The sequence below is a fragment of the Piliocolobus tephrosceles genome, chromosome 20, assembly GCF_002776525.5.
Source record: "Piliocolobus tephrosceles isolate RC106 chromosome 20, ASM277652v3, whole genome shotgun sequence".
NCBI classification, from domain to species: Eukaryota; Metazoa; Chordata; class Mammalia; order Primates; family Cercopithecidae; genus Piliocolobus; species Piliocolobus tephrosceles.
The window spans coordinates 6,524,961-6,546,224 of NC_045453.1; the positions used below are offsets into that span (position 1 = coordinate 6,524,961).

A 21,264-nucleotide genomic window follows, 5' to 3' on the forward strand; every position below is an offset into this window, starting at 1 on the left:
CTTCTCCTCCTCATTCGGTAGATGATTAAATGGAGGTACAGAGAGGTAGAGTGACTTGCCCAGGGTCACACAGCAGGGAGCAGCAGAGGTAGAAATGGAATCCAGGTCTGTGGGATTCCAGAACCGGGATCTTCTGTGCCATACCCTCGGCTTACTTACAGAGCCTCAGACGTGTCCACACATGCACGCACGCACACATGCGCGCGCATACACTCTGTCTCTCTCTCTCTCTGTTTCTGTCTCACTCATTCTGTCTCTCCCACTGTCCAGATCTCCACATACATCACAGTGCCCCCGTCTCCACTGATCCAGACCCTGGTGCAGGGGAACATCTTGGTGAGCGATGATGTGCTCATGTCTGCCATGTCAGCCTTCACATCCCTGGACCAGCCCATGCCCCAGGGCCCCCCACCTGTGCAGGTAAGAAGGTGTGAGCTTCTCACAGGGTCTTGATTCCAGACCTGTACATTAACTCCTGCAGATTCAGAATCTTATAGAATAAAGGGGGCCTGGCCCCAGCTCTCCCTGATGCTGAGGGAGGCTATCAGCTTCCCCTTGTTCAGCTCTGCTATAGGTGGGAAGCTGCTACATCTAGGTGGGGACCCAGAACATGTGGGGCTTTGTCAATACAGTGCAGCTATTTTGACTTTTTTTTTTTTTTTTTTTGAGATGGAATCTTACTGTGTTTCTCAGGCTGGAGTGCAGTGGTGCGATCTTGGCTCACTGCAACCTCTGCCTCCTGGGTTCAAGTGATTCTTCTGCCTCAGCCTCCCGAGTAGCTGGGATTACAGGCATGTGCCACCACAGCCAGCTATTTTTTTTTTGTATTTTTAGTAGAGACAGGTTTTCTCCATGTCGTCTGGCTGGTCACGAACTCCCAACCTCAGGGGTCCTCCCTACCTTGGCCTCCCAAAATGCTGGGATTACAAGCATGAGCTGAGCCACTGTGCCTAGCCAATTTTTGTATTTTTAGTAGAGTCAGGGTTTCACTATATTGACCAGGCTGGTCTCAAACTCCTGACCTCAGGTGATCCTCCCACCTTGGTCTCCCGAAGTGCTGGGATTACAGGCGTGAGCCACTGCCCCAGCCTGAGTTTTGTTTTTGTTCTTTTTTTTTTTTCTTTTTTTTTTGAGACAGAGTCTTGCTCTGTTGCCCAGACTGGAGTGCAGTGGTGTGATCTTGGCTCCCTGCAACTTCTGCCTCCCAGGTTCAAGCGATTCTCCTATCTCAGCCTCCTGAGTAGCTGGGATTACAGGTATGCACCACCATACCCAGCTGATTTTTGTATTTTTAGTAGAGATGGGGTTTCACTGTGTTGGTCAGGCTGGTCTCAAACTCATGACCTCAGGTGATCTGCCTGTCTTGGCCTCCCAAAGTGCTGGGATTACAGGCGTGAGCCACCGTGCCTGGCCTAAAAATATTTTTTTTTAGAGACAGAGTCTCACTATGTTACCAGGCTGGTCTTGAACTCCTGGGCTCAAGCGATCCTCCTCCCTCTGCCTCCCAAAGTGCTGGGATTACAGGTGTGAGCCACTGCACCCAGCAGCACCATCATTTTAACAACTGCAAAGGATTCCACCATATGGATAGGCCATCTTCTGTTTAGCCAAGTTTCTATGTATAGACATGTAGGTCATTGTTGTTTTTTGCTGTTATAAAAATGGCTAGAGTCACCATCCGTGTACAGAAGTCTTTGCCCACCTGCTTGGTTTTTTTTTGTAGCATAAATTTCTAGAAGTTACTGGCTGCGTTTCATGACTACCCACACATTCATGATTCTCTCGCAAGACTCACGGGACTCAGAGGTGGTTGTACTCATGGCTGTGGTTTATTACAGCAAAGGAACACACAGCAAGATCAGCAAGGGAAAAAGACACTTTGGAATCTGGAGGAATCCAGAGTTCTCTGTCTTGGGAGGAGGGGAGAGGTTGCACAGAGCACACTTCTTCCTGCAGCAGTGACGTCTAGAAACGTGTGCCGGGTTTCTACACAGGGAAACACACTTAAGACTCCAAAGCCAGGGTTTTTATTTTTTTTCTTTTTTCTTTTTTCTGAGACAGGGTCTCATTTCAACTGCCCTGGCTGGAGTGCAGTGGTGCGATTTCGGCTCACTGCAACCTCCACCTCTCTGGGCTCAGGTGATCCTCCCACCTCAGCCTCCCAAGTAGCTGGGACTACAGGTGTACACCACTATGCCTGGCTAATGTTTTTGTATTTTTAGTAGAGATGGGGTTTCGCCATGTTGCCCAGGCTGGTCTCGAATTCCTGGACTCCACCTGCCACGGCCTCCCAAAGTGCTGAGATTACAGGCGTTAGCCACTGCACCAAGCCCAAGGCCAGGGTTTCTGTTAGGGATTGGTCATGTAGGTGACCAGCCACCATGACCAAAATTCCAGACTCCCAGAAGAGAAGAAAGTGTTCACCATGAATCACATTTTGTCTAAACAGTCTACGTAAGCTGGTACCATAGAACAGTGCCCCAGGTGGCAAAACAAGCCTTGTCAACAAAGGAGATGTCCCACAAGCCAGGTTCTCAGGTCCCAGTCACAAGCTAGTGCTGCAAGCAAGCCCTTTTTTATTTTTATTTTTTGCAATTTTATCACTTTATTTGAGGTATTTGACGATCAGCGATTAGTTCTCTTCCACTTTGACAGGAGATTTTTGAAAGTGGTAACAGGTGCATAGGTAACCAAAGTATAGAGCTTATTTGGTGAATCTTCATCCTCATTACGTTTTCTGGACAACCACACACGGATCCGGTATGGGACGTTCCTTATTCCTTTGGCTCAGACAGCTTTGTTGAGCCTGGTATCAATGCGCACATCTGGAGTTCCCATCTCCTTTATGGCAAATTTCCGAATCTCTTTGAGTGCCTGAGGGGCACACTTCTGGAAGCCCACTCCATGGATGCGCTTGTCAACGTTTTTGGTGTATTCTTGGGTCACCACCTCGTTGATGGCAGAATGGCCCTTTTTCTTCTCGCCACCCTTCTTTGTGGGAGCCGTTCTGCCAAGTCCAAGTTGGAAAGGGAAGCCTTTCTTAAGATAGCAACATTAGGCTGCTATATTAACTCTTTTGTGTATCAGTGAGGTCATTTTTGCCAACTTTCATAGGGAAAAGGGATAGCAGCACCAAGCTGAGGCTTCCTTTGAATTCTCCCATGACTTTGTTTCCCCAACCTCTCTTAGCCCCTCCCCTGAGCTGCCTGGTGAGTAGCTGTTCTTTCCACCTGGCTGGCTAAAGCAAATGTCCTTCCTCCCCAATAAATAAGACAACTAGTATCAAGAGGCTGTAACACTTTTTCTTTTCTGATTTCAGAGCAGCCTGAACATGCATTCCGTGCCCAGCTACCTCACTCAGCCTCCACCCCCTCCTCCACCTCCTCCACCACTGCCCCCACCGCCACCACCTCAGCCCCCGCCACCTCCACCCCAGAGCCTGGGCCCCCCCGGGCGTCCCAACCCTGGTGGGAACGGTGTGGTGGAGGTGTACAGTGCTGCTGCGCCCCTGGCTGGGAGTGGAACGGTGGAGATCCAGGCGCTGGGGATGCAGCCCTACCCACCCCTGGAGGTGAGCAGAGGGGGCAGGGTGGAAGAGGACACTGGTCATGGACATCATGGCCAACCTGGACCCATCCTGAGCACCAGCTGTGTGCCAGGCACTGTGCTGGGGATACCATGAAAAGCAGATCCAGTCCCGGCCACATCACGGGGGAGAAGGACTTTAATCAAAGCATCACACCCACAGATGTAAGATGCAAGCCATGAGAAGGTGGAATGGAGTGCAGGTTGTAGCAGAAATATAAGCTGCCTGTAGGTAATGCTCAGAACAGTCAGAGAATGCCTACCTTTTCGGGCAAAAAATGAAAAAAGATTCAAAATAATTATCTGCCTAAGTGTCTCTTACAGTTTTTAATAAGCTAGGTGTATCAGTTAGCTATTGCTGGGTAAGAAATATCCATCAGGCATCAGTGGCATATAGCAAAAGTGTTTATTGTTCACGTGTTTGCAGTGGTCAGCTAGACAACTGTGGGTCTTGGCTGGGCTCACTCATGTGTCTGAAGGTTGGCTGGCTGTCAGCTGCTCTAGGATGGCCTGGGCTGGGACAAGTGGCGTGACTCAGCTCTGTTCTGTGTGACTCTCATCCTTCACTAGGTTCTCATGGCCATGGTGGAGGTGCAAAAATGCAGGCAGAAATGCCCAAGGCCTTTTGAGGTTTAGGCTTGTAAGTAACACAGAATCACGTCTACTGGCCAAAGCAGATCACAAGGCCAGCTTAGATAGTGCAGGTAGGGAAATAGATGCCACCTCTTGATGGGAGGAGCTGCAAAGTCACACTGCAAAGGCATGGGTACGGGGAGGGGTGAAGAACTGGGGCCATAATACAATCAATGTACCACAGTAATTCCCTGCCGATGAGCTCAAAGCTACAGGCCATCTACTCGAAATGCACTGAGTTCACAGAACCTTCCAAGACACCGGTGCTGGAGGGTATGGTTATGACAGAAACAACCCACTGCACTAGAAATCACACTAACTCAGACTCACCATAGAATCCAGCCAGGACATCCCCTGTCAGGTAGTCTCTGAATAAAGAGAGCCCAGACCAGTGGGAAGATCCCACCACAAGGCATTCATGTGATTTCTGAGGGGCTGCAAGGGGATTTGCCCTCTCCTGGGAGAACAGAGCAAGCTTCTCTAGGGAATTTATTGCGTTGAGAAAAAGTTAAGTTAGTGGGATGCTGAGATAATGCTGGTGGCTTGTGGTAGTCAGAGGGGACCAGCCCAGAGAGGACTAGCACAGCGGGAGCTGCTGCCGTTGATTTTCCATATAGATGAGGGTGATATTTGAGGGCAGGGCCTGAGTCTTATTAGACTTTGCATCCTTAGCACCTAGCAGAGCACTCCTAGAGTAGATACCTTACACTGGACTGTCTGACCTCAGTTTGCACTCCTCTAAAATGGGAACGCTCCCTGAAGAGCTGTTGAGGATAATAAGAGCCTGTGCCAGTGGCAGTCACATTAATTACTCAGTAATGCCTTGAGTGATGGCTGAATTTATTCACGTGACAAGTATTTATTTATTTGAGACAGAGTCTCACTCTGTCGCCCAGGCTGGAGTGCAGTGGTGCGATCTTGGCTCACTGCAGCCTCCACCTCTCAGATTCAAGTGATTCTCGTACCTCAGCCTCCCAAGTAGCTGGTATTACAGGCCTGAGCTACCACACCCAGCTAAATTTTTTTGTATTTTTAGTAGAAATGGATTTCGCCATGATAACCAGGCTGGTCTCGAACTCCTGGCCTCAGGTGATCTGCTTGCCTCAGCCTCCCAAAGTGTTGGGATTATAGGTGTGAGCCACCGCACCTGGCCCAACAAGTATTTGAGTGCTGTATTGGTCAGGGTTTGGTCAGGAAAATAGAAACCAGGCAAGGTATTTCTGCAGAGAGTTTTTTTTTTTTTTTAATTAGAGACGGGGGTCTCACTTTAGCCCAGGTTGGTCTCCATCTCCTGGCCTCAAGTGATCCTCTCACCTCAGCCTCCCAGAGTGCTGGGATTACAAGCATGAGCCACCACACCTGGCCAGATTTTATAATTATTATTATTATTTTTTTACCTTTTTTTCAGCTTTGTCTGATTTTATTACTCCAACTGTAGCTTTCTATTTATTTGTATTTGTCTGAAATATTTTTTCAACTTTGGGTATTTTGCTGAGTTGAGTTCTTTTTTTTTTTTTTTTTTTGATACAGAGTCTTACTCTGTCACCCAGGCTGGAGTGCAGTGGTGTGATCACGGCTCACCACAGTCTCAACCTCCCAGGCTCAGTTGATTCTCCCATCTCAGCCTCCTGGGTAACTGGGACTACAGGCATGTGCCACCATGCCCATCTAATTTTTTAAATGTTTTGTGGAGATCAGCTCTCCCTATGTTGCCCAGGCTAATCTCAAGCTCTTGTGCTCAAGCAATCCTCCTTCCTTGGCCTCCCCAAGTGCTGGAATTGCAGGCACGAGCCATCGTGCCTGACCAGAAATCTTGGATAGGACACCTCAGGAAGACCAATGAATGATGAATACGCCAGGCACAGTGGCTCATGCCTGTAATCCCTGCACTTTGGGAGCCCGAGGTGGGTGGATCACTTAAGCTCAGGAGTTTGAGACCAGCTTGGGCAACATGGTGAAATCTCGTCTCTACAAAATACACAAAAATTAGCTGGGCGTGGTGCTGTGTGCCTGTTCTCCCAGCTATTTAGTGGGGTGAGGTGGGATGGTTGCTTGAGCCTGGAGGTCAAGGCTGCAGTGAGCCGCGATCACATCATTGTATTCCAGCCTGGGCAACAGAGTAAGCAAAAAAAAAAAGGCTGAATAAATGAATTCTTTACAATGTCCCAGTATGGGGATGTAAGCTTAGTGTTAACTAAATCTGAATGCCCCAGAATTCATTTGGTAATTTCTTGTGGTTTCAGTTCTCAGTGAAGGGAAGCCTGCTACTGTGGCATTGGGTAGTGTCAGTCAGGAATTGGAGCAGCTGGGGGAACACAGACCCCTCTGACTTCCTGGTTCTCTTTTTTTTTGAGACAGAGTCTCACTCCATCGCCCAGGCTGGAGTGCAGTGGTGTGATCTTGGCCCACCGCAACCTCCGCCTCCCAGGCTCAAGCGATTCTCCTGCCTTAGCCTCCTGAGTAGCTGGGATTACAGGCACACAACACCATGCCTGGCTAATTTTTGTATTTTTAGTAGAGACGGGGTCTCACCATGTTGGCCAGGCTGGTCTCAAACTCCTGACCTCAGGTGATCTGCCCACCTTGGTCTCCCAAAGTGCTGGGATTACAGGTGTGAGCCACCGTGCCCAGCCACCTAGTTCTCTTATGCTAGGAAAGTACCACTGATAAGAAAAGGCATGGCAATAATAACAGCTAATGTGTATTGCATGCTCACTCTGTGCCAGTCACTGTTCTAAGCCCTTTATGTGTTGCTTCATTTAATCTTCACAGTAACCGTGTGAGAGGGGTACTATGATGAGTCCCATTTTACAGATGTGGAAACTGAGACAGAGAAATTAAAAAGATGCCTAAGGTCACTTAGGTGCTAAGTGGAAGAGTCAAGATTTGAACCCAGGCAGCCTGGCTCCATAGCTGTTCTGGCCTCCTGGGTTCATGAAGTTCTAAGGGGGCTTGGGAGTGACTTGGGTGCCCGGGCCAGGTGGAGGGGCTGTGATGGTGATGTAGGGGAGAGTGGCCGAGATCAGCCAGGGAGGCAGGGAGAGTGTCCCTGGCTGCGAGCTCTTCCCCTCCCCTGGCAGGGCTTTTTCCTTGACTGTGTTGTCCTCCTAGGTGCCAAACCAGTGCGTGGAGGCTCCAGTGTACCCCACCCCCGCAGTGTACAGCCCTGGCAAACAGGGATTCAAACCCAAAGGACCAAACCCCGCTGCCCCCATGACCACCGCCACCAGGGGCACGGTGGCCACCCTTGACTCTCCATCAACGCTGAAGACCCGACGGGCTAAAGGTGCCAGGGGACTCCCGGAAGGTGGGCCCCCAGCCTGCCATGGGCATCTTTCCTCAGCATTGGTCAATCCACAAGCTGCTTGGTTCTGGTCTTCCCTTTTATGGTAGTTCAACTTTGGTTGCATGTAATAGAAAATTCAAAACAGCAATGACTTCAAAATGATAGAATTTTCTCTCCTGTGTAAGTCAAGGCCAGAAGCCAGACAATCTGGGGATCATGTGACTGCATGGGCACCAGGCACCCTCATTTCTTCTGTCTTTCTGTTTCCACCACCTCCAAACATGGTATCAGTTATCCTGGTGCCTCATTGTCCAAGATAGCTGCTGGAGCTCCGGTCATCACTTTAATATTCCAGGCAGTAAGAAGAAGGGAAAGGGAAGGATAAAAGGGGCTTCTCCCAGCTTCTAGAAGTTCTATTTGATATTTTTGCTTATATCTCGTTTCTGAAAACTTAGTCACATGGCCATACCTAGCTGCAAGAGAAGGTGGGAAGTGTCTCTTTTGGCTGGGGACATTGATACTCCTATTACGGGATTTGTGAGGAGTGAAGGAGAGAGTGGATATTAGGCAAGCAGTAGTATCTGCCATCCTAATGCAGATGCTAAGTATGGGGTGGGAGGTGGTGTCAGAGCAGGCAGCAGATGGAAAGGATAGAAATTGAGAATTTTTCAGCGGCTTTCCAGTCAACTACTCCTTCCCTTCCTTCCTTCCACAATGATGTATTGAGCATCTTTGTGCCAGGCCCTGTGTCAGGCACTGGAATGTAGTCTCTCTTGGTCTGTGATTCCTTTTGTCTTCAGTTTCATGGAAGAGACAGGGAATAAATAAATAAATATTTCTGGGTTGCTCCACGTAGGAGGTTAATGGGTCTTATGATTGAGAACAACTAGGGAGAGGCTGGAAAATGCTTGTAACTATTCACGTGGGAAGGAGAAGGAAGCAGCCTTGTGGGTATCTGTGGGACAGGCATTCCAGGCAAGGGGGAACAGCAGGTGCAAAGGCCCGGAGGCAGGAACGTGCTTGAGGTCTTTTAAGGTTAGCAAGATTAGCTGGGAGTTCACTGCAGCTGGATGGACAGAATGATGAGGTTGTCAGGAGTGAGGGGATGCAGAGCGCTGTGGGCCATGGCAAAAAGGGTAGATTTGATTGTAGGGCAGAGGGGAGCCTTTGAAGAATTTGTCTTGCTTTCCCAGCTGGAGCATATCCTAGGCTTTCCTCCCCAGGCTCTGTGAAGCTCTCCCATGTCTCCTCCCTGGCCTGTGCATGGGCGTAGACTTCCCTGGGGTGTGCATCGTCCGGCTCAGGTACAGTAGCCAGAGGCTGCTCTTTGCGCCCTGAGCTGCACCCCCAGCCTCATTGTCCCCTCCTTCCACTTGTCTTTCAGCTGCAGGGAAGCCAAAGGCTCAGAAACTCAAGTGCTCATACTGTGACAAGTCATTCACCAAAAACTTTGACCTGCAGCAGCACATCCGAAGGTACACATGCATGGTGAGGCAGGTGGCTCCTGGGCAGGTATGGCTGGGACCATCTGCGCTGGAAGCGAGACTCCCTTCTCAGCCCCTAGCCTGTGGGGTGACCCAGGCCGCACGTGCGTGTTCAGGCTGTAGTCCAGGTTGGGTGGTTTTCCTCTTCTATCTCAGGAGCTGTGGGAGGGACCTGTGAAAGCTGTGTGACCTGCCCATAGAGACTGGGAAGGTCAGGGATGGGCCGTGTAGGGGAAGAAAAGCATTGAACCCAGAGGGGCTTCACAGATGTGTTAGGGCTGTCTCAGGCCTCCCCTCTGCAGAACAGACTGGCCTGCCAGGGCTACCGTACTTTGCAAATAGGACTCTGTGGACTCTGTGCTCCCTCCAGACTAACCATGCGGGGATCCCTTCTGGGCCTTGGTTTTTCCATCTGTGGAAGGGGAGGGTGGGCTTGTTCAGCGTTTCTCGCACAGTGAAATGCACTGGTACATGAGATGATTTTTTTTTTCTTTTTGAGACTGAGTTTTGCTCTTGTTGCCCAGGCTGGAATGCAATGGTGCGATCTCGGCTCACTGCACCCTCTGACTCCTGGGTTCATGTGATACCCCTGCCTCAGCCTCCCAAGTAGCTGGGATGCGCCACCACACCTGGCTAATTTTGTATTTTTAGTGGAGATGGGGTTTCTCCATGTTGGTCAGCCTGGTCTCGAACTCCCAACCTCGGGTGATCTGCCCTCCTCGGCCTCTCAAAGTGCTGGAACTACAGGAGTGAGCCACCACGCCCGGCCGATGAGATGATTTTTGGTGGTTCATGAATATGGGGTTGAAAAGTTCTGAAAGATGTAGTGGGAAAATTATTCCCTTTGCAATTTCAGTCCTTAGGGAGTCATAGAGAAAACCTCAATTTGGTATAATTTGGTCTTTAACACCTTTGGTATACATGCTCATCTCTTATAACAGAAGGAGAGAGAGAGAGAGGGAGAGAGAGAGAAACAGAGAGAGAGAACAAACCTGATTCCAGCCATGGCCGGCAACAGCTTCTATCTAGACAAGGGTTTTTCGGTCTTGGCACTACTGACATTTTGGATCTTGGATCACATCATTCTTTCCTGTAGGGAGCTGACCTGCATATCTTGGAATGTTCAGGAGCATCCCTGGCCTCTAACTATTAGATGCTAGTAGTACTGCAGCTACAGCTGTGGCAATCAAAAATGGCAGATGTCCCCTGGAGGGCAAAACTGGCCTCAGTTGAGAACTGGTCTACACGAGTGCTGTCGCTGTCCAATAGAACTCTCTGTAGCTATAGAAATGCTCAAATTGGGCCAGGCACGGTGGCTCACCTATAATCCCAGCACTTTGGGAATCTTGAGGTGGGTGGATCACTTCAGGTCAGGGGTTTGAGACCAACCTGGCCAACATGGTGAAACCCTGTCTCTACTAAAAATGCAAAAATTAGTAGGGCATGGTGGCAGGTGCTTGTAGACCCAGATACTCCAGAGGCTGAGACAGGAGAATCAATCCCTTGAACCAAGGAGGCGGAGGTTGCAGTGAGCCAAGATCACGCCAGTGCACTCTAGCCTGGGTGACAGAGTGAGACTCTGTCTCAAAAAAAAAAAAAAAAGACAAGAAGAAAAGCTCAAATTGGCACTGTCCAATATGGTAGCTACTGACAATACATGGCTGTTGAGCTCTTGGAATGTGGCTAGTGAGACTGAGAAACTGAATTTTATATTTTATTTTATTTTAATGAATTTAATTTTTTTTCTCTTTTTTGAGACAGGGCCTTGCTCTGTTGCCCAGGCTGGAATGCAATGGTACAATCTTGGCTCATTGCAGCCTCAACCTCCCAGGCTCAAGCTATCCTCCTACCTCAGCCTTCTGAGTAGCTGAGACCACAGGCTTGCACCACCACACCTAGCTAATTTTTGTATTTTTTGTAGAAACAGGGTTTCATCATGTTGCCTAGGCTGGTCTCAAACTCCTGACCTCAAGTGAGCCACCTGCCTCAGCCTCCCAAAGTGCTGGGATTATAGGTGTGAACTACTGTGCCAGGCCAGAAGTCCTCATTTAAATGGGCTTGAACAATTAGGAAATGTTCTCTCACAGCATGAGATGGCCAGAGGAGGGCGGCTCCAGGGTTTGTTGATGAGCAGCTCAGTAATGTGACCCAGAACCCAGGGTCTTTCCATCTCTGGTCTGCCTGCCTCAGTGAGGTGGCTTGTCCCTGTGGTGTCAGAATGGTGGCCAGCAGCATCTGGATATTCTTTCTGGGCCTTCCTGGTGGCTGTGAGCTCCTGGACTGAGGCCTCGTCCCCGTTCCTGCAGGAGGGCACTGACAAGCTTGTCTTCCACAGCCACACCGGTGAGAAGCCCTTCCAGTGCATTGCGTGTGGCCGTGCCTTTGCCCAGAAGTCTAATGTTAAGAAACACATGCAGACCCACAAGGTGTGGCCTCCGGGACACAGTGGTGGCACCGTGTCTCGAAACTCTGTGACTGTACAGGTCATGGCCCTGAACCCCAGCAGGCAGGAGGACGAGGAAAACACAGGTGGGTGGAAGTAGGGAACGCCATGCTCCCCACACCTCTCTTCTGCTGCTTCACAGGTTTTTTTGCTAGCTGTGTGACCTTGGGCAACCCCCATGACCTCTCTAGGCTTCAATCTACCTTTATCTATAAAATGTGGCATAAGATGAAAGGAAGGATGACAAACATACAACATGTGTGGCATTACTCTAATACTGTATCCATGGCAGATATCACTATTCAATCACCTACCCATTTTTTGTTGAGCCTGGATCTCACCTCAGAATCCTTTTTTTTTTTTTAACTTATGAATTGTTTATTTCTGGAATTTTCCATTTAATATTTTCAGACCATGGTTGACTTAGGGTAATTGAAATCATGGAAAGCAAAACTACAAATAAGGGGAGACTACTATAAAATAAAAATTTATGAGCCCATACTGTTAAAATAAATGAATAAATAAATAGGGGATAAAAGAAAGGCCTTTTTTTTTAACTTGTGCTTTAAGTTCTGGGATACATGTGCAGAACGTACAGGTTGGTTACATGGGTATATATGTGCCATGGTGGTTTGCTGCACCTATCAACCTGTCATCTGGGTTTTAGGCCCTGCATGCATTAGGTATTTGTCCTAATGCTCTCCCTCCCTCCCTCCCACCCCCCGACAGACCCCAGTGTGTGATGTTCCCCTCCCTGTGTCCATACGTTCTCATCGTTCAACTCCCACCTGTGAGTGAGCACATATGGTGTTTCGTTTTCTGTTCCTGTGTTAACTTGCTGAGAATGATGGTTTCCAGCTTCATCCATGTCCCTGCAAAAGACATGAACTCATTTTTTTTATGGCTGCATAGTATTCCGTGGTATGTATGTGCCACATTTAAAGAAAGCCCTTTCTTATTGTAAAATGTGAACTGATAAAAGTAGAAATAGGCCGGGCGCGGTGGCTCAAGCCTGTAATCCCAGCACTTTGGGAGGCCGAGACGGGCGAATCACAAGGTCAGGAGATCGAGACCATCCTGGCTAACACGGTGAAACCCCGTCTCTACTAAAATACAAAAAATTAGCCGGGCGTGTTAGCGGGCGCCTGTAGTCCCAGCTACTCGGGAGGCTGAGGCAGGAGAATGGCGTGAACCCAGGAGGCGGAGCTTGCAGTGAGCTGAGATCCGGCCACTGCACTCCAGCCTGGGCGACAGAGCGAGACTCCGTCTCAAAAAAAAAAAAAAAAAAAAAAAAAAAAAAGTAGAAATAATGATTAAATTAGAAAATAACGATTTGACAACCACCATAGTAATACAGTCACACGCTATGTAAGGATGTTTCCATGAATAACAGATGGCATATGTGACAGTGGTCCCATAAGATTATAATTATGGGGCTGGAAATGTCTGTCATCTAGTGGCATTGTTGCCCTTGTAAAATCATAGCACACTGCATTACCTTTTCTATGTTTAGTTATGTTTATTTTTAAAATTTTAGATTTAGGAGGTACATGTGCTTGTTTGTTACATGGGTATTAGATGTATAATGGTGGTGGCTGGGCTTCTAGTGTACCCATCACCCAAATACTAGACATTGTACCAACAGGTAGTTTTTCTTTTTTCTTTTTTTGAGACAGAGTCTCACTCTGCCACCCAGGCTGGAGTGTAGTGGTGCTATCTCAGCTCACTGCAACCTCTGCCTTCCAGGCTCAAGTGATCCTCCTGCCTTAGCCTCATGAGTAGCTGGGATTACAGGCACCCATTACCACACCTGGCTAATTTTGTATTTTTAGTAGAGACAGGGCTTCACCATGTTGGCCAGGCTGGTCTCGAACTCCTGACCTCAAGTGATCCTCCCACCTTGGCCTCCCAAAGTGCTGGAATTACAGACATGAGCCACCATGCCTGGCCAACAGGTAGTTTTTCAACCCTTGCCTTCCCTCACCATCCCTGCTCAGAATTTGTTTTCTATGTGTTGCTCCAGGCAGTCACTGTAATTGATCAGAAGTTGAAAGCTATTTGACCTCCATGGTTAGTTGGTCTCCAAAGCTCTTTATACATGTGAGATTCTCATCATTTGTCCCTGAGCTAATGTTCCTACCCCTGATACTGGTTTAGTTTCTTTCTTGCATGAGGACTGAGAACTTGACTAGGTTTAGAGCATTGCTGCCCAACAGAAATATAATATGAACAACATATGTAATTTAAAATGTTCAGCCGGGCATGGTGGCTCACGCCTGTAATCCCAGCAGTTTGGGAGGCTGAAGTGAGAGGATCTCTTGAGCTCAGGAGTTCAAGATCAGCCTGGGCAATATGGTAAAACCCCATCTCTATTTAAAAAAAAAATTTATAAGTTCTGTCTTTAGTGGCAAAAATAATCTTAAATAAATGAAATAAAATTTTCTAGTAGCTACATTAAAAACAATTTTTTTAAAAGATCAAATTAATTTTAATTATATATCTTATTTAACCATATATAATATATATAACCATATATATTTATATCTATTTAAAAATATGTGTGTGTGTGTGTGTGTGTGTGTGTATATATATATATATATTTTTTTTTTTTTTAAAACGGAGTCTCGGTCTGTCGCCCAGGCTAGAGTGCATTTCTTCCATTTCTTTTGAAGCTCCTTTAGTGCCTAGCATCAAAGGTTTAACCATTTAGCAAACATTTATAGAGGCCTACTATGTGCCAGGCCACTGGACCTTCAGGGATGAGGCCAGAGGTCCCTGATGTCAAGGGAAGTGAGGAACAGTGTAGTGAGGGAAGGATGATGAAACAGATGATTACAATTTTTGTTTGTTTGTTTGTTTGAAACGGAGTCTATTCTTGTCGCTGAGGCTGGAGTACAATGGCGCAATCTTGGTTCATTACCACCTCTGCCTCCCGAGTTCAAGCAATTCTCCTGCCTCAGCCTCACAAGTAGCTGGGATTACAGGTGTGTGCCACCACACCCAGCTATTTTTTTTGTATTTTTAGTAGAGATGAGATTTCACCATGTTAGCCAGGTTGGTCTCAAACTCCTGAACACGGGTGATCCACCCGCTTTGGCCTCTCAAAGTGTTGGGATTATAGGCATGAGCCACTGCACCCGGCTGATGATTACAATTATTATTATTATTTTTTGAGACAGAATCTCTGTCACCCAGGCTGGAGTGCAGTGGCACAATCTCTGCTCACTGCCACCTCTGCCTCCCAGGTTCGAGCGATTCTCCTGCCTCAGCCTCCCATGTAGCTGGGATTACAGGCACCCTCCACCAAGCCTGGCTAATTTTTGTATTGTTCGTAGAGACGGGCTTTCACCATGTTGGGCAGGCTGATCTCGAACTTCTGACCTCAAGTGATCTATCTGCCTTGACCTCCCAAAGTGCTGGGATTACAGGTGTGAGCTATTGCACCCGGACAGATGATTACAATTAGAAGGGACTGGGGGGGCATTATGAGTACAACTAGGATGGTGTTCAGAATTTTTAACAACCGTGGAGAGGTCTGCGATGTCTGAGGGGAAGGCCAGAGGGGAGGCCTGAGGCAGCAGCTGTTTCTCACTCAGGAAGGAAGCATTTCTGTATTTGAGCCTAGGGATGGCCGTATCAGTGCACACTGGCTGAGTGTGAATGCAGCACCTTAAGCACAAAGTCCGACCCAAAGCGGGTAGCGGGTGCTGGGTGAACATAGAGGAGCACAGAGTAGGGGTTCTGTGCGTCCTTCCTGAATGAGCTGGCTCCTTGTCCTGACTTCCCTGGCTTTCTCCATAGGGTTGGGCCAGCCCCTGCCGGGTGCACCACAGCCCCAGGCCTTGCCCATAGCCGGTGAGGAAGAGGGGGACAAGCCGGAGCCCAAGCAGGTGGTCCTCATCGACAGCTCCTACCTGTGCCAATTCTGCCCCAGCAAATTCAGCACCTACTTCCAGCTCAAGTCTCACATGACCCAGCATAAGAATGAGCAGGTAGGTGGGTGGTGGCAGCAGGGGCCCACAGCACACCAGTCCCAACTTTTCACTGGTGCTAGGGTCTTGAATGCTGCCTAGAAAGGGGTAGGAACCAGTGAGTCAGACCTTCCATGGCTCTATTCCCCCTGGGTTAGATTCCGAGCAGGGGGTTGATGGAGTTAGGTAAGGTTACCCTTGGGGCAAATCACAGAAAACTCTGACTCACCTCCAGACCTGAGACAGCTGACTCCCCCCAGCGTAAGGACCCTGTGTCTTTCCAGCTCTGGTCTCTGCCATCTCAGGGTATGGCCTTGACCTCTCCTGATGGCTCACCTTGTCCTCCTGTCCTGGGATGGTGATCACTTTTTTTTTTTTTGAGACGGTTTTACTCTTCCTCCCAGGCTGTAGTGTGGTGGTGTGATCTCAGCTCACTGCACCCTTCACCTCCATGTTGGCCAGGCTGGTCTTGAACTCCTGCCCTCAAGTGATCCGCCTGCTTGGCCTCCCAAAGTGCTAGGATTATAGGCATGAGCTGCTGCATCTGGCCGGTGGTCACTCTTTCTGGGCACCAATCCATACCCACTGTTATCTATGAACCAAAAGGGGTTATCTCTTCTGTATCTTTTACAGCAGCAAGAAAGCTTTTCCTAGAAGCACTTTGTAGATCTCTTTTTAGTCAAACCCAGTACATGTGCTCTATCATTTAAGAATGCATTATTATGCTACAAATGATAGAAAACTGGCTTCACAGGGTTTTATTTCTCTCACATCAAATAAATTCAAAGAAGAAGTCCCTAAGTAGGCAGTGTTGGGCTTATGTAGAGCAGGTCAGATATGTCACTGTAGACTCAGGCTTCTAGCTGTCTGATCTGCCATTCTTAGCTTATGGACTTCATCCCCAAGGTTGCAGGATGGCTGCTATGTCTCCATCCATCACATGTGTATTCCAGTCAAGACAAACACAGAAAGCAGAGGGGATTTCTCCTGGGAAACTTTTGCCTTTGTGTTCTGGAAGTGATGCTGTCCTTAAAGACTACTGATTGTATATCATTGGTTAGGAAGGAGTCACATCGCTGACACTAGATGCAAGGGAACCAGGATCAAGTGTTTTTTTTTGTTTGTTTTTTTTTTTCTGAGACGGAGTCTCACTCTGGTCACCCAGGCTGGAGTGCAGTGGCACGATCTCGGCTCACTGCAACCTCCACCTCCTGCATTCAAGCGATTCTCCTGCCTCAGCTTCCCAAGTAGCTGGGATTATAGGTGCCTCCCCACCACACCCAGCTAATTTTTGTGTTTTTAGTAGAGATGGGGTTTCACCATGTTGGCCAGGCTGGTCCCGAACTCCTTACCGCAAGTGATCCACCTGCCTCGGCTTCATAGTGTGTTGCGATTATAGGTATGAGCCACCACGCCCAGCCTGTGTTTTTGTTTTTTTTTAGACAGGGTCTCACTCTGTCATCCAGGCTGGAGTACAGTGGCTTGATCTCAGCTCACTGCAATTGCCGCCTCCCAGGTTCAAGGGATTCTCCTGCCTCAGCCTCTCGAGTAGCTGGGATTACATGCATGCACCACTACACCTGGCTAATTTTTGTGCTTTCAGTAGAGATGGGGTTTCACCATGTTGGCCAGGCTGGTCTCGAATTCCTGGGCTTAATTGATCTGCCTGCCTTGGCCTCCCAATGTGTTAGGATTACAGGCATGAGCCACCGTACCCGGCCTGGATCAAGTGTTTTAACTAGGTATGTTGCTATTCTGAGCAAATCAGGGTTCACTTTGTTAGGTAGAAGGAGTGCATGATATTGTGTAGGCAACCAGGACTTATGTACTATTTATCAAAGTATAATTTTCAAGTTGTTAAAAACATACTTCTCATACAAATGAGACCCAAAAGTGAGTCAGAATTTTACTTAACTCATTAGCGAGGGAACCTGAAGGAAGACAAAGCCTGTTCAACAGAGGCCGTGAGACACGGATAGCTATGCCTAATAACTGTCAATGAAAAAAAGAGATACTGAAGTCAGATTGCCAAATTACATACAAATCTGGTTAATGTCCTGCAAGACAACAAAACCTGTGACCTTTGGGGTTATCTTCTTTACCTGACACAAATCAATGACATTGGATCAGTTTTTCACAAATTAACAAATTAACATTTAACTGTAGAGTCCTAATCAATGGGAAGTAGTCAGAAGTAGCCACATCCCGTAGAGTGAGATGACTGTGGGCAGGCTATAGATGGGCTCCTTAGACAGCAGTTCTCAAAGTAAGCTTCCCCGGGTGGCAGCGCAAGCATCCCCTGAGGATTCCTCATTAGTGATGCACATATTCAGACCCGCTGAGTCAGATTTCTCAGGGTGACGGGGGGTGGTGGGGGGGTGGGGGGATGGCGGGGGCGGCGGGAGTGCAGCCCTCAGCAACCTGTAATTCTGACGCCTGCATCAGTTTGAGAGCCGCTATTCCAGTATGACATTGAAAGGGTACACTATCATCTTTTCACTGTATATCTAGGTCTTGAATAATTTTTCTAAATATACCCATGCCACACAGAGCCTGAGGGAAGGGTAGTAGGGCCATCATGACTGGCTGAGAGGAGGGAACCCTCTAATCAAAGTAAAACCAGGGGCTGGGCCCAGTGACTCACACCTGTAATCCCACCACTTTGGGAGGCCAAGGCGGGTGGATCACATGAGGTCAGGAGTTCGAGACCAGCCTGGCCAACATGGTGAAACCCTGTCTCTGCTACAAATACAAAACTTAGCTGGGCATGGTGGTGCGTGCCTGTAATCCCAGCTACTGGGGAGGCTGAGGCAGGAGAATTGCTTGAACCTGGGAAATGGAAGTTGCAGTGAGCCAAGATTGCGCCACTGTACTCCAGCCTGGGCGACAGGGTGAGACTCTGTCTCAAAAATGAATGAATGAATGAATGAATAAAAACCCTGGGATCCAGTGGCAGCAGGGGAGCCGAGGGAGCAGTGGTCAAGTCATCTACCAGCAGTGTCCAAGGCCAATGCCATAGGCCAGGGGCTGCAGTGGAGGAAGCTCTCCTGCCTCCTGTCACCTGCCCAGCGTCTTCCCTCAAGGTGTACAAGTGTGTGGTCAAAAGCTGTGCCCAGACGTTCCCAAAGCTCGACACATTTCTGGAGCACATCAAGAGCCACCAGGAGGAGCTGAGCTACCGCTGCCACCTCTGTGGCAAGGACTTCCCCTCGCTGTACGACCTGGGTGTGCACCAGTACTCCCACAGCCTCCTGCCACAGCACAGCCCCAAGAAGGACAGCGCCGTCTACAAGTATGTGCCCTCCTGCTTCCCTCTCCCTGGGTGGATGGCTGGGTGGGTAGGGAGCCCAGAGCCTGTGGCCTTGGTGGTTCTGACTTCTCAGGACCAGTGAGATTCCTGAAAGGAGAAACCGAGGCTCCTGACTGGGGTCCAGCCTGGCAGAGTGGGTTCTGGGCTTTGGCACTGGTGGAAGAAAGGATGCTGGCTCTCCTTATATCATTCTTATGTCTTGGCAGACATTTTTCCCAAAAAAAATCCTTAAAAAGAGGAACCTATATTTTCTTGTTTGTAGTGGAAAAAGGTTTGAGCATTTTATTCCAAACTAAACAATTATGACAGTATTATTTTGTCTCATAATCTACAAAATTTAGCTTACAATCGAAGCGGTACACCAGTTCTCACAGTGAAAAAAGAATGAGCAGGGTGTGGTGGTCCACATCTGTAACCCCAGTACTTTGGGAGGCCAAGGCAGGAGGAGGCCAGGAGTTTGAGACCAGCCTGGCAACATAATGAGACCCCATCTCTACAAAATAAAATACATTTTAAAATGAACAGTAACATGTTTAAAAGCAAAAATCATAAAAATAATATTCATTTGTTTTATAATCTGTAAGATCTAGGTTAAAGTTGAAGCTATATGCTGATTCCTATTTTTATTTGATTTTTTTCTTTGAGATAGGGTTTTGCTCTGTTGTCCAGGTTGGAGTCCAGTGGCACCATCACAGCTCACTGCAGCCTCCCCGGGCTCAGGTGATCCTCCCACCTCAGCCACCTGAGTAGCTGGGACTAACAGGCACGCACCACTACGCAGCTAATTTTTGTATTTTTTGTAGAGACGGGGTTTCGCCATGTTGCTCAGGCTGGTCTTAAATTCCTGGATTCAAGTGATCCTCCCACCTTAGCCTCCCAAAATGCTAGGTTTACAGACGTGAGCCACTGTGCCCAGCCTATATGCTGATTCTTAGAATGAACAAGGAATGGATCAAGTATGGATTTTATTTGGGGTAATTTATTCTGATAATCATTTATATCACTTCAGTCTTCCATTGTGGTCGTGAAGAGGGTTCCTTTGGCAGAAATGATGAAAGGTTCCCTCAGTTTTGCAATGTGCTTTTTATCTTTAGATCTTCACGTTAAAGCCGGGTACAGTGGCTCACGCCTGTAATCCTAGCACTCGGGGAGGCTGAGGTGGGAGGATGGCTTGAGCCCAGGAGTTTGAAACCAGCCTGGGCAACATAGCAAGACCTTGTCTCAACAAAAATAGAAAAGTTAGCCAGGTGTGGTGGCACGCACCTGTAGTCTTTGGAGCTACTGACCTCTGATCATCCTTGTTGAGTTTCTCTGCCTCAGTTGTTTTCTGGTCTGTTTGCCGGATCCTCCTTTGTTGATGGTGTTATTTGCAGATGTGCAACATCACTTTGATGATGTCCTGAAATCCCCCATCTGCAGTCATTTTGCTGTGCATTTGCCTGCATCATCTGGGAGCAGCTGCCTCACAAAGCCCATGGGGGTAGATAGTAGCAAAAGGCCAGGAGTGGTGTTTGTCTGGGGCCTCCTTCCAGTTCATTAGCAAATATTTTCCTGTTACAGTGGTTTTTGCTTCTCTGTAAAAACTTGTACCTGCAGAGATTTGGTGATTCTGTTAATGAGGCCCCTGTAACTCCTGGGTGAAGCTTCTGGGATCAGAGATAAGTAAATACCTTGAGCTTAAAATGCACGGGCTGCTCAGGGTGACAGGTGTGTAAACAAACACACCCTGTCACTTGATAAAATGCTATCATATATGTTTATAAGGTATAGAGGTACCATAGTGGGGGGCAGGCTAGAGAAGCTGTCCCAGGAGCAGTGACATCTGAACTGGGTTTTGAAGGATGAATAGGAGTTTGCCAGATAGACAATGAATGGGGTAGAGCGTGTTCCTAGCAGGAGGAACCACAAGTTTAAAATACAATAGCAAGTGGTTTATTAACAGAATGACTGTTACGCCGGGCGCGGTGGCTCACGCCTGTAATCCCAGCACGTTGGGAGGCCAAGGTGGGCAGATCATGAGGTCGGGAGATCGAGATCATCCTGGCTAACACGGTGAAACCCCGTCTCTACTAAAAAACACAAAAGCCGGGTGCGGTGGCTCAAGCCTGTAATCCCAGCACTTAGGGAGGCTGAGACGGGCGGATCACGAGGTCAGGAGATCGAGACCATCCTGGCTAACACGGTGAAACACTGTCTTTTTTTTTTTTTTTTTTTTTGAGACGGAGGAGTCTGGCTCTGTCGCCCAGGCTGGAGTGCAGTGGCGCGATCTCGGCTCACTGCAAGCTCCGCCTCCCGGGTTTACGCCATTCTCCTGCCTCAGCCTCCCGAGTAGCTGGGACTACAGGCGCCCGCCATCTCGCCCGGCTAGTTTTTTGTATTTTATAGTAGAGACGGGGTTTCACCGTGTAGACCAGGATGGTCTCGATCTCCTGACCTCGTGATCCACCCGTCTCGGCCTCCCAAAGTGCTGGGATTACAGGCTTGAGCCACCGCGCCCGGCCTGAAACACTGTCTTTACTAAAAAAAAAATACAAAAAACTAGGCAGGCCAGG

General features: G+C 48.4%; 1 protein-coding gene and 1 pseudogene across 1 annotated transcript in view; one reads left to right on the forward strand and one right to left on the reverse strand.

The window, feature by feature from the left end:
* The window catches only part of ZNF341 (zinc finger protein 341), a 62,274-nt gene that overhangs the window by 17,706 nt on the left and 23,304 nt on the right, over positions 1 to 21,264 (forward strand). The window contains exons 4-10 of the mRNA XM_023220635.1: positions 271 to 420; positions 3,320 to 3,571; positions 7,330 to 7,525; positions 8,889 to 8,979; positions 11,324 to 11,517; positions 15,233 to 15,423; positions 18,486 to 18,791. Of these exons, the coding sequence (XP_023076403.1) occupies positions 271 to 420; positions 3,320 to 3,571; positions 7,330 to 7,525; positions 8,889 to 8,979; positions 11,324 to 11,517; positions 15,233 to 15,423; positions 18,486 to 18,791 (1,380 nt within the window). The remainder of the gene's footprint in view (positions 1 to 270; positions 421 to 3,319; positions 3,572 to 7,329; positions 7,526 to 8,888; positions 8,980 to 11,323; positions 11,518 to 15,232; positions 15,424 to 18,485; positions 18,792 to 21,264) is intronic.
* Positions 2,626 to 3,024, reverse strand: LOC111548231 (annotated as a pseudogene).